The sequence below is a fragment of the Eschrichtius robustus genome, chromosome 8 (genome assembly GCF_028021215.1).
Source record: "Eschrichtius robustus isolate mEscRob2 chromosome 8, mEscRob2.pri, whole genome shotgun sequence".
Taxonomy (NCBI): domain Eukaryota; kingdom Metazoa; phylum Chordata; class Mammalia; order Artiodactyla; family Eschrichtiidae; genus Eschrichtius; species Eschrichtius robustus.
In genome coordinates, this window is record NC_090831.1 from 84,690,042 (window position 1) to 84,702,944 (window position 12,903).

General features: G+C 40.7%; 1 protein-coding gene across 1 annotated transcript; it reads left to right on the forward strand.

Moving 5' to 3' along the window:
- The first annotated feature begins 205 nt into the window (after window positions 1-205).
- PPP1R17 (protein phosphatase 1 regulatory subunit 17) lies at window positions 206-11,830 on the forward strand. The gene is made up of 4 exons (XM_068550358.1): window positions 206-287; window positions 4,028-4,180; window positions 5,527-5,679; window positions 11,760-11,830. Exons 1-4 carry the CDS (start codon window positions 206-208, stop codon window positions 11,828-11,830), a joined length of 459 nt encoding a protein of 152 aa, XP_068406459.1.
- The last annotated feature ends 1,073 nt before the right edge of the window (window positions 11,831-12,903 follow it).

A 12,903-nucleotide genomic window follows, 5' to 3' on the forward strand; every position in this document is an offset into this window, starting at 1 on the left:
TGGCTTAAATCTTAAGTTTAGAGCTTCTAGTAGCTAAGTAGAAGAAGTGGACTTTAAAAATAGGATTGAATTGAGAACATAGTAGTAAGTGCTCAGTAGATATACTTATTTAATAAGTGAGTGAATAAACAGAAGAGGTACTAATGGACTTGTTTCTATACTTCTGTGGTGCTGGAGAAGAAATCCACACACGGGCCCTCCTTTGATGATGTCCACTGAGCAAATGCAGCCACTGGAGCTCTCAGAAGACAGACTGGACAAGCGTGACCCTCGTTGTGGCCACTTAGGTAAATGCTCCAGTGTTAATGTCAATGGTGAAAGTCAGAAAGGGAGCATCTCTGCCATTCAGTTTGCAAGCAAGTCAGAGGGAGGCCCCCTGAAACCTGATAGTTTGTGACTTCTGATGACAACCAACACCAGATGGACGGGCAGATAGCCATGGGTCTGTGGGGTCTGCCATGTAAATATTAGCTGAAGCACTGTAGAGAAGTTCATTAGAATTAAAAAAAGAGGGGAAAGGCATTGTCCTCTTTTTTGGGTCTGACAGAGTCCCAGGCAGAGCATTTTTGAGGCAATAAATGGAATGTGACATTATAGCTTGTTTCCAGTACTTCCCGGCACACTTACACCCCATGTGCAGTGCCAATAAAATATTTCAAATATCTCTCTTTGCCTATCAAGACAGAATTTTAAATAGCCTTTTTCTGTTTATTGTCAATCTGTTTCCTTTCCAGAACTGACTTTTTGCATAACCTTTGTAATGAAAACACCAGAAACATTTCTGCCTCTACCCATTTCTAAAAATGAGACACTCAGACTTTTGATGGATGGGCCTTTTGCATATTCATAGCCTTTGTTTATGCCTCGCCTGGTTATGACTCCCCTTGCCTCTCCCCTCTCTCCATTTAACATCGAGATATTTTATATTCAGGATTTCTCCAAAAATAGGAAAAAAGGCAATTGAAGTAAAAGTCAACATTGAAGGAAATGTCTTGCTCTTTGTACGGTGCCCTGAATCGCTTCTTGGGGTTGAATGGTGACGCATGACTGGTCCATAGCCAGCCTGTACTTCCAGAGACCCCACAGCCAGGCAGCACCCATTCTGAGCTACTTTAATTCATTCAACAAATGTCTACGGTATGTATAATATGGGGGGAAATGAACTGTGCTCTGTGGTAATAAATTTTTAAAATTACATTTTCCACCCGGCATTAAGATACATAGACTTAAGAGCCTGGGTTTAATCCTGATGCCATAACCTGCCAGCAGTGGAATCTTCAGCCTTTTAGCTGGCCTTCTAAACCTCAGTTTCCTCATCTGCAAGTTAGGGATAATTGTACCTTTCCTCGTGGGCATGGTGTAAGAACTAAATGAGATAATATATTCAGGATGGTGTGAATATTTAACAGCTGGTAAAACACAGACACTGACGAATCAGAAAAGGTGTTGGTCCATCCCACACACTAAAATGAGGTGAAATCACCTAGTACGTAAGTAGCACTCAATAAAGCCCCCTTCTCATCTCCTTTTTTTGCATGCATGTAAACATAAAATCATATAGTCCAATGCCTTACGCATAGTACAATTTCAATAAATGCTTATTAAATTGAGATGATTGGATGAAATTATTAAAATCTCCTAGATAAAAGGAAATATTTATTACTACTAAATATGGCTGAAGAATGATGCTGTTTGATTTTTTGGTTATGTATTATGATCTTCTGATGAGGCAGGCATAATGATATACAGTTACTAAATCTTTCTGATAGTTGGTTCCTCACACGTATTAGGTTTTCTAAAACAAAGGATCATCCAGATATAACATCCAATAGACCATAAGTAACTTGGAAGCAAGATCCACTTCTTACTTTTCTTTTTAGTCCTAGCTCAATGCCGGCATATACAGTAGAGGTTTAATCAATATTTGTTGAATAAATAAATGAATGAATGACACAGGTTATGTCTAGACCCACAAAAGTGAAGTGAAAAGGTTTGGCACATTTAATCCACAATATTTTAAAGAAAGTGACCTGAATATTTTCATAAACAAAAGAAAGAGAAAGAGAGGAAAGACAAAAGAGAGGAAGGAAAAAAGGAAGGAAGGAATAGAGGGAGGGAGGGAGGGAAGGATTAAAAAAATCCAATTACTCTCTGAATTTCCCCAACATCATTCATAGCTGTAAATCTAGCCAGACAGTATCCAGGCCATAGTGAGTTTCTAGAGAAGACAAATAGCTTCACTGCCTTGCAGCTTCTTTGAATCCTAACGGGATAGCTCCTTATCCATAATATGTTTGAGTTCATTCATTCAAGCATACATTCAACAAATATTTATTCATTGTTGTTAAGGAGATAAAACACAAGACACCTGTCATAAAAGACGGCCAAGAAGATAAGCATAATCATTAGATCACCCTTTAAAGGTGTTAGCATGAGTAAAAATGCTGTGGATACTTAGAAAATGAGAAAGGACACCCAGGACTTGGGTTAATAAGAAAAGACAATGATGGGGTGGGAGTGGGAGGGTTTGGCTTTCCTCTGAGCCTTGGAGAAAGTATTGGGGGTAAGCAATGGCCAGAGTGAACATTTTTTGAGGATCTGAAATATATCAAATGTATCAAATGTTTTACCATCATTAACAAATTTAGTTCTCTCTCTCTCTCCCGTTCTCTCTCTTTCTCTCTCTTCTCTCTCTCACTCTCTCACACACACACACACCGATTTAATATTATCCTCATCTTAAAATTTGAGAGAATATTAAAGTTCCTAGAAATTAACCCCCCCCCCCAACAAAAAAGGAAAAAAAAAAAGAAATTATGGCCCAAGTTCTCAGAACTAACAAGAAACTGAGTCAGGATTTGAACTTAGATCAGTGTAACTCTACTTATTTATCCATTCAGCAAGCATTTATTGGTGGGAGAGGCAATTAAGAATAAAATTATCAAAAGGATATATAATCTTTAATCTCCAGGAAGGCTCCATCTAGAGCAGGAGATAAATCATTACGGAACGAACAAATGCTAGAACAGTGACAGAGGCGCTCAAAGGACAGCAACATAAACCAAAGCACAGAGGAGTAAAATGGAACAGAGAGAATACTTTAATGGGCAAGGGGTGATCAGATCGGATTAATTACATACAATGACATCTGATGGACATGATGTAGAATCCAGGCTTCAAAAGCTCTGGTGAGGTAATGCAGGGGACTGAGGAAAATAAAGAGATGAATAAGAAGATGCGAGGACCTGGGGTTAGGATGGGCAAATAGGAGAATTGCAAAGCCAGGGGGCAGGGTAAAGACCAATGCTGATATACACACTACTATATATAAAATAGATAATCAACAAGGACCTACTACTGTATAGCACAGGGAACTCTACTCACTACTCTGTAATAACCTATATGGGGAAAGAATCTGAAAAAGAATAGATATATGTATATGTATAACTGAATCACTTTGCTGGATACCTGAAACTAACACAACATTGTAAATCAACTATACTCCAATATAAAATAAAAATTTTTTGAAAAGACCAATGCTGAAGTGTAAGCATGAATCACTGGTGTGACTTGGCCAGTCATAGAAATGAAGGCAGTGAGGAACAGACTGAGAACCCAACTACAAGACCAAAGAGAGCACAAGACGCCGTACTGGCCCTCGGGCTCTCCAAAGAGAATAAGGCTTGAGCAAAGGAAATTGGGAAGGAGCATTTGGCACCTGTTGTCCCATCAGAAATGTAACTTAAACCCACTCTGTGCCTTGCTTAACTATATTTTAAAATTCCTCTTTGCCTTGATTATCCATCCCATTTAAGCTCTCTCCATTTGGAATTTTACAGAATTCTAGCTTTATTACATGATTTATACATGTAAAGTCCGCTGTAGAAGAGGCCACAATAAATAAATACTTTTCTTTTTCAGACCAAACGACTTCTACTCCTATCATCAGGTATAATAGGAATCCAACCAGTCCGTGACTGGACTCTTATGTAATATTCTTTTTTTCTTTGCGTCTTGTCAAAATCAGATGACCTTTCAGACCAGTTTATTAAGGACTGTGATCTCAAAAAGAAGCCAAGAAAAGGGAAAAATGTACAAGTCACCCTGAATGTTGAGTCAGACCAGAAAAAACCAAGGAGAAAAGATACACCGGCCCTGCACATCCCACCTTTCATACCAGGTAATGGACAATGAGGTCAGTTTGCACATCTGTAAAAGGGAACTGTTTGCCTCTAGATCACATTGGTCTTACAGTTTTTTCCTTAAATATTTGGATGTTTTTAAATCACTGTTACAATCTCTACATTTGTCTTAGTTATGACAAGGCCAGCCACTATAACATATATATATATATATATATATATATATATATATATATATATATATATATATATATATATATATATATATATATATATATATATATATATATTGTCCAAAATATTAGTGGATAACGCAATACAAGTTTACTTTTCCCTCATCAGTGGAAGTTGGGGGCAGGGGAGGCAGGCTGTGCTCCAAACTGTCCCGCAGGGACTCGAGTCGATGGACATCATCAGTACACGGCTTCTAAAGTCACCGTAGGCATCCAGCAGGCCCAAGGCAGACAGAGTGGAGGACTGGCAAGCCTACAAGTGGCACACACACTTCCTTCCATCACAACCCTCACCCGACTGCAAGGGAGGCCGAGAAATGCAGCCCAGCTGTGTGCCCAGAAGAGCGAAACAGTCTGGTGAAAAGCTAACGAGTCTCTATAACAACCATGCATGTGACACGTGACACTCTCTTGTTTCCAGACGTTTTGTTTTGTCTTATTTCCTTTACCCCTTCCCTCCAGGCCGTTTATTTAATGTCCTCTCTATTCACAACGCACTCGGGGGGATACAAAACAAATAGAACACAGAGCTTTCTGAAAAGGAACTTTCAGTTTTATAAGAAATAAGAGAAACACATAAACAGCTGAAATACACAGCAAGAAGTAACATCATAACGGAGGTCCTCAGATAAGGACCCTGGGAGCTCAGTGTGGACACTTTTATAGCGGAGGCTGTTTTCAGAGAGTTTTCTCCATTCTACAGATGGAGAAAACTGTCACGCAGAGAAGAGAGGAGAGTAGGCAGGTAGGGGGAAGTAGAGGACTAATTAAGTCAGTGAAGAGTGTAGCCCGTGGCTTATGGAACAGCAAAGGCCCCATTGCTCTAATGGGGGTGGACTTTGGCAGCAGACGGACCTGGGCTCCATTCCTCAGGCACATGTCTTTGCCTCACTTTCCTCAGCGAGTGGACGGTGGTAGTAATATTAAATTGCTCAGGGTTTTGTGAGGCTAGAATGAAATCAGGCATGTAAAATCCTTTGCACAAACGATGTTCTCTAGTGTAGCCTCAATAAATACTAATTCTTATTTTAAAGAAACTGCTTTTATTAAGATGTTTGAAAAGATCTATTGACTACCATCACCAGGTGTATGTGCAAATATGGATGCATGTATTTGACCCTGTTTCTCCCTCTGTTCCCCTAATTATGCAGGTGTGCTTTCAGAACATTTAATTAAAAGATACGATGTCCAAGAGAGACATCCAAAAGGCAAAATGAGTCCAGCTCTTCATAATACTGACCTGGAACAGAAAAAGCCAAGGAGAAAAGACACACCTGCCCTGCATGTGTCTCCCTTTGCAGCAGGTAAAAGAGCTGGTGCAGGGCATTTTCAGGGGGTGATGGAAACAGGTCAAGAGCCTTACCATCTGGAGGTGTCAGAGGCATGGCCTTTGTCCTGGTCCAGAAATCTGTGTCTCAAAGAAGTGCCCAGGGGAGGAGTAGCATTTACTGCTGCCTTTCAGGTTTACCTTCATTGGCCGCTCCCGTGGGGCTGACTTGGAGCTGGGTGAGGATCAGAGCATAACTCGTGCTTCAGCAGAACTGGTCGAATTCACTGAGCCAATGAAATAGAAATGTCAGTGAGTCCTTGGAAAGAGTTTAAATACCCTCCTCCCCAGTCTTCCAGGAATCTTGCATTCTATGGCTGACAGCTGAGTCTCCCAAGACACCTGGATATACTTACCAAATCCTCAAAAGAAGAGAAAGAGTGAAAGGGAGAGAAAGAGAGCTGCAGAAATAATGATAGCTCTCCTAATGTGTGTCAAATCAAACCAAAAAATCTTGCTGAACTATGTGCACAACCCCACGTTATAGGGCAGGGCAGCCAGCGTGTGAGGTATAGTCTAGTCCCTGAGAATTTTATGTACAGGTTGGGGAGAAAGACATATACAATCACGGTTAGAGTATAAGACGGAGTGCGTGTTTGTTTTATATAGGTAGTTGGGGGTGGGAGAATGGCAGAAGAGAAAATGTGCTAATGTTTACTGAAACCCTACTTAATGTTAGCTACTGAGTTTACATGTCTTGTGGACTTTCAAAAATCAACTGAATAACACAATAACTATTATCTCACTTTACAGTTAAAAAAATTGAGAGAGAATTTAAGTAACTTAACTACTCTAAAGTCTTCTGTTGATGAAATTGATAGATGGATGGCTGATTGCCTAATTGATGATGGGATGATTAGAATGATTGATGAATGGATCAAATTATGCTCACGTTCAAACACTGTTACATGACAGAGCTGGGGCTCCCGTCCAGGTCTGTCTCATCTGTGAGCGGTTTTTCATTGCACCATGCTATGGTTTGGACTGGTAGCGTTTTAGCAATCCAGAAGGGACACTTGGGAGGAGATGAGATTTAGTCATTATTATAAAACTGTATTTTCCCATTATTGCATCTGAAAACAAAATTGAAAGACGGCTCAGAACACATCATGAAAAGACAGTCAGGGGAGCAGACAGGGTTACTGACCTCTGAGAAGAGCCAGGCAAGGCGGAATGGAGCATGAGGAGACACTTGTCTGGAGAAATGGACCAAGGACCAGTTGGGAGGGTCTGAACCTGCCTCGGCCATGTTTCTCATAGGTTACATGCATCCCTACCTATACTGATCCTTCAACCCATCACACATTTCTTCCAAGCTCTGCCTCTGTCCAAATTCTAGTCACCTTTTAAGACTCAGCCAGCTTAAAGTCTCTGCCAACAGACCCCTCCAAGGCCAAAACGAATATTTTTTATTCTGAACTGACTCTGTATTAGAGCTGGGCATGCGAATACCAAGACTTTGCCCTCTCTTTTAGTATTGTCCTTATTGTTTTTGTTGCTGTTGTTGTAGCTGTTATTTAAATTGACTTACATCAAAGACGTTTTCGATGAAGTCATGACAATTGGCCTGGGATTGCCCTGTGTTGCTGGTATTCACCTTGATATCTGGTCCAGTGCCTCCTATATAGCCGCACTCAATAAGTGTCTGTTCATTAGATATTCCATTTGGCAATCATGATTTAGCAGTTTCAAGTTCTCCATTAGGAGACTGATTATTTTCTGCTCATTCTTGTATTTGTTTTTATTAAAGTCCTTCTAGGGGAAGACTTAGTAGAGGAACAAAAATACTGACGGTCAGAGAGTTACCTTAGTACACAGCACTGAACATGGGCTTTGGAGTCAGACAGGTGTAGGTTTGATCTCTGGTTCTGCTGCATTCTAGCTTTGTGACCTTGGGAAACAGACCATAAGAGCCTCCTTCATTTCATCCATCTCTGAAAGGAGAACCATAAAATCTGTCTCTCAAGGTTGTTAACACAATTAAATAAAGTATATAAAGCACCTAACAGTTCCTGGCTTATTGAAAGTCCTCAATAAATGTTAGTTCACCTCTATCCTCTTTTCAAACTTATATTCTTTTTTTTTTTAAACATCTCTATTGGAGTATAATTGCTTTACAGTAGTGTGTTAGTTTCTGCTTTATAACAAAGTGAATCAGCTATACATAAACATATATCCCCATATCCCCTCCCTCTTGCGTCTCCCTCCCACCCTCCCTATCCCACCCCTCCAGGTGGTCACAAAGCACCGAGCTGATCTCCCTGTGCTATGCAACTGCTTCCCGCTAGCTATCAGTTTTACATTTGGTAGTGTATATATGTCCATGCCACTCCCTCACTTGTCCCAGCTTACCCTTCCCCCTCCCCATGTCCTCAAGAACCTTATATTCTTTGAGATAAGTTAAACCATTTCTAAAGGTGAGAATTTTTCTAGTCACAGTGTTTTACCACTCCATAGAGCCCTGCTGATTCAAGGAACTTCCTAAACTGTTAAGCTCTATTTCTCTGGGAATGGAGGCTGCTTATGTCCCAGTATCGACATCCTAAGAGAGCAGCTTCCCGGACAAATAAAAATGTTTATCAAACAGTGCAAAGTACACACAAGAGTTGGAGCAGTGGCCTGTATACATTGCGGAATTCATTGAATCAGCAAATCTTTGGGTTGCAAGTATTTGCAATTATAGATAGTGTTCTATGATTCTAGCTTTCATTAGCATATTAGCTGAAGTACTTTATTTTTGAAGAGCCTTTTAGTATCTAAAGATTTGGCAGTAATCGAAATGCTAGTTAAGCTGATAAGAATAGAGCCTTCAGCAGATGTTCAGAGAGACACACTGGTTCTAATAAGGGTCTTGAGAGGAGCTCACAGGAAAATGCACTCCGGAGACATCGCCTCTCATTAACCCTTGGCAAGTGAAGGCTGGACAGGGATTCACTCTCTTCTTTAAATCTCTGGCTAACTACCTTCATTCCCTGAGGTTAATGAGCTTCTGTGACAGCTTCCAGCCATCAGACAACTCCTCTGAGCAGTAAGGAGTCATCTCGGGCTTCCTTGCCAGCCCAAGCTTTGCTCTCCATGTGACCCACAGTTGCCAGGGCCAAGGAACCGCAGGGCAGGGAGCGCTGGTTTGGGATTGGTCAGATCTGCGTAGCCGAGACCTGCTTAAGAGGAAGCGAAGTCTTCAGTTGAGGCCTGTGGCAAAAGAAACTGGAGAAAGTAATGAAAAATGAGGCTGCAAGCATTGAAGAGAAGCTTCCTGAAAAATTGGCCCATGAGCTGTGAACACTTGGAGATCAAAGCTCAATATGGTACTTGTAGAAAGGAGCCTGATGTGTCCTTTGAAAGTGACCCCTCTTCTGTCCTGCCGGGAATAGAGCGCTCTCTCTGGTGTGGTTTACCAAGAGCGGTGGTGTCTTAGCCCTGGCTACCTTAGATCTGCACACATCTGTAATGCAGGTGACTGGATTTTGATGGTGCTCTGGCTCGGATCATGGCCTAAAACAGCTTGCTGCAGGGCTAATTGACCCTTTAGAGACCTTGGATTAACAGCTTTGGCCTTAAAAACACATTAAGCTCTAAGAAGCAACCAAGTGCCCTAAACTCTTCTACATAGAGAGTGGAAGGGAAAGAAGTGACATTTTTCTAAATCCCTATTATATTCCAAGTCTTGTGCTAGATGTTAGAATATCCTTTGAGAATCTCATAGTTTGCTAAGGAGACGGATGTCTTGTCCAATGATTCCTACAATGTGTAAAGTTCTTTAACAGAGGTTCATGTAAGGTGTGATTGAAGCATAAAAGAATGTTGGGCTAAATCTATCTTGGTGGGATCACTCCCTGTGGGAGATACAAACTATGTTTCCTCCAGTTATACAGATGAATAAACTGAGGCTCAGACAGGTTAAGTGACCTGCTCCAAGTTCAGTGGCCAATGAAGGGAAAGCTTTCTGGCTCTAGAGCTCATTTCTCCAATAATACACCTCTGCTTATACAGGAAAATGTGAGGATCAGGGCTGGGTTAAATCAGATAGACTAGTGTTTGTCGAATCTCATTCATCTTCAAATGACCAAAGGCAATGATATGAAGCATGAAGGATAAGCACACAGTGATGACATGTACATGCTACTGATTTACGCCTCATCCTGGGCAATGATATCCATGAAATCAAGATTTTGATAAACTACTGTATATTTTTTTCATTATAAGACGTTAAAATGAATGCTTAATTATACTAATATAAATTCTAGTTCACCTTCCACTTGAAAGTATCTCCTGTGTCCCTGTGGAAAACCTAGCCCACTTTGGGAAGGGCTGACCTTGATGATTTAACAGCTTCCTTCCTTCACTGAAATCCCAGGATTTTTTTTTTTTTTTTTTTTTGGCCCAGATGCTTGTACAACTAGGTGTCAAGGATACTTAAAATAACCAGAAAGTTGAGTAGGATCTGGGAATTTAAAGGCTCCTGTCCACATTGAATCCACCCACATTTGGTGTAATGTGAAGAAATATCAAGGAAGGAAGGATGGTAGGCTTGGGGGCTCAGCATAGCTAACTCTATGTGCTTCTATCAAGACAGCCTTAATTCTAAATTAAAATCCAAACCTCTGTGCAACTGGTATAAGAGAAAATATCTCCCACTCTGTTTCATAAGTGATTTATGCAAAAGCCTTATTTTCAGCCAGACTCTTGAAATTGTTTTTCTCCTCCAATAAATATCAGCTAATTGGTAAAGAACCCATATGAACAAACTAGGGACTGAATCAAATGAATAGTCATGAAGATCAACACATAGTTTTCATCAATTTGCCACTGTTGAATGGAGTCCAGTGTCGTAGAAAGGCCCCTTGTGGTGCACAGCTTTCCTCCCTCGAGTTTAGATCTTTATGAAATGCTTCATGCACAGAAAGGTCTCTAATTCTGAGAAGGGTGGGGAGTGATTCAAGGCAGCGGTGGGAAAACAAAGCTGACTGACTGGAGTAGGGTGACAGAAACCATGGAGGACTGGCCCTGAATCACAGCTCCCTTTCCTTTTGTTAAAACAACCGATTTCACAATTCACAGGATGAGCAGAACCATCCAGGCCTCCTTGGATGTTTTTTCTGGGCTGAATAGTCCAGAAAATGGTGCTCAGGCTTCTGAATTCCACAGACTAGTAGACTTTTAAAAACAAGATATTGTGAGCCTAACATAGGGATAGCAACTTCGAATTTTGCCTAGTAAGGAGACTGACAAGACAACCATCTAACACCCCTAAGATTTCATAAAGAAAGGATATTTTAATCCCCAAAATAAGAAAAAGAATCATCTCAAAATAAAGGACAGCTTCTTAAATTGTAGCCATATAGCTGTATGAAAAAAATTCACTGCATTTTCCTTATTTTCTCGTTTTGCTCTAAACCACATAAAATTTATCATCTACCAGCACTGACATTCAGAAGCAGCATGTTCAGAGTCTCAGCTCAATACTTCCCCCAGATGTTAGTAAAATATGTTTAGTTTGACTTCATGAGCTTACCAGTTCTTTTCAAAGGGAAAATAAACTAGCAAATTGTGAAAGGAAAGGAAGAACTAAGTTGCTCATGGCTGTAGCACTGTGCTGAGAATTATTACATACTTCTCATTTAGTTGTCACAATAACCCTTTATATAAATATTAATGCCCTCATTTTACATACAAGAAAACTTAGGTCTGAAGGTGTTATCTGGCCCAACACAGATTAAGTGTTGAATGAGTCCAAAGCAGTTAGACTCCAAAATCCATATGCTTGCCATCCTACTGCTGTAAGCTTAAATGTAGAATGTAGAGAAGGGGGTGAAAGTTGCCTCTGACTCCTAGGTTGAGCATCTCTTATAACCATAACGGTGTTCTCACAGCTCCTCTGGGAAGGCCAAATAAGGCCCCTCAGCTCCCTCTCTCTCTGTTGGCACGTTTAGCAGTTAGCTTTGCAGACATTAAAACGTTTCTGCGTTGCCATGCTCCTGTGTACTGTCTATGCTGTAAGGTCGTCTAATATTTTAATTAGGGCACTTAATTGCAGATCTGTGCTTTGTTTTGCAGGTGTGACACTGCTCAGGGACGAGAGACCCAAAGTGATCATGGAAGATGATGAAAAAGATGGTGACAAATAGCTATTTAAAGATATTTCCCCTAAGACCACCTGTAAATAGGTTAGATTGGTTCCCTATGGCGACCTAGAAAAGATAGACTTGTTTCTGCTCTCATTTTGTCATAGTCTGCCTTTAAGATCCAGACACATTTTCCCCAGGAGGCATACTATATCAGATTGCCAGTCACCTCTTTGTCTTCCTCTTCTTTTTTGAATCTGGTTTCTATTCCCACTTCTTGAATTTTCATTTTCTGATGCAGTGGAAAGGAAGCAGATCATCCTAACTTGGGAGATAACAGGGAAAGCTTTAGTGCTCAGCATCTGCCTCTTCTGGATCAATTCGTGGAGCAAAGAGCATGGATAACATGGGAATCCTTTATTTCTTGGCTTATGCTGCTGGGCGAGACTTGACTTCACATCATCCAAATACTAGTTCAAGTTGGGGCTCCCTGTTGCCAGTTAGGGAAATGAGAATGTTTGGGTTCTGACTCACTGATTGCTTTGGAGGACATGGTCTTTTATCTCTTTTATCCTTTCTCAAGAGTCCAGGTGTCTCTTGTGACATACCTAGCTAAGATCCTTGTAACTGATACCCCCTAAAAGTGAATATGTGAGCTGGGGGAGTCAACTCAACTAACTATGCCTTGACTGAAAACACTGCAGATAGAGGGTGCCAATCTATCTGGGAAGCTTAGCAATATACCCTATTTATTTTTTAAAATGTTTCTTAACCATGTTTTCCTGAAATTTTGTGAGTTGTGTCACAAACGACCATTACTAATGATAGGTATACTACCAATGTTTGTGATGAATTTACTTTTTAAAAACTTAATTAAGATCAATGGAAGGCCATTTCTATACTTTTAGCAATCTCACTTATTTAGACCCCAATGTGCTTTCTTGGATGTGAGGGAAAGATGTGGCATTAGCTAGTGAGCAGGAGTCTATGTATGACCCCTGCCCCAGCCTGCAGTCTGTGAGTGCCATGAGAAGGTTTTGCACGAGGGCCTCATCTATTAGGTGATGGACATGGGGAAAAACGAGAGCTGTCGTTCAAAGGTATAAAGGTGGATATTCAAACAGATGCTGCCTAAG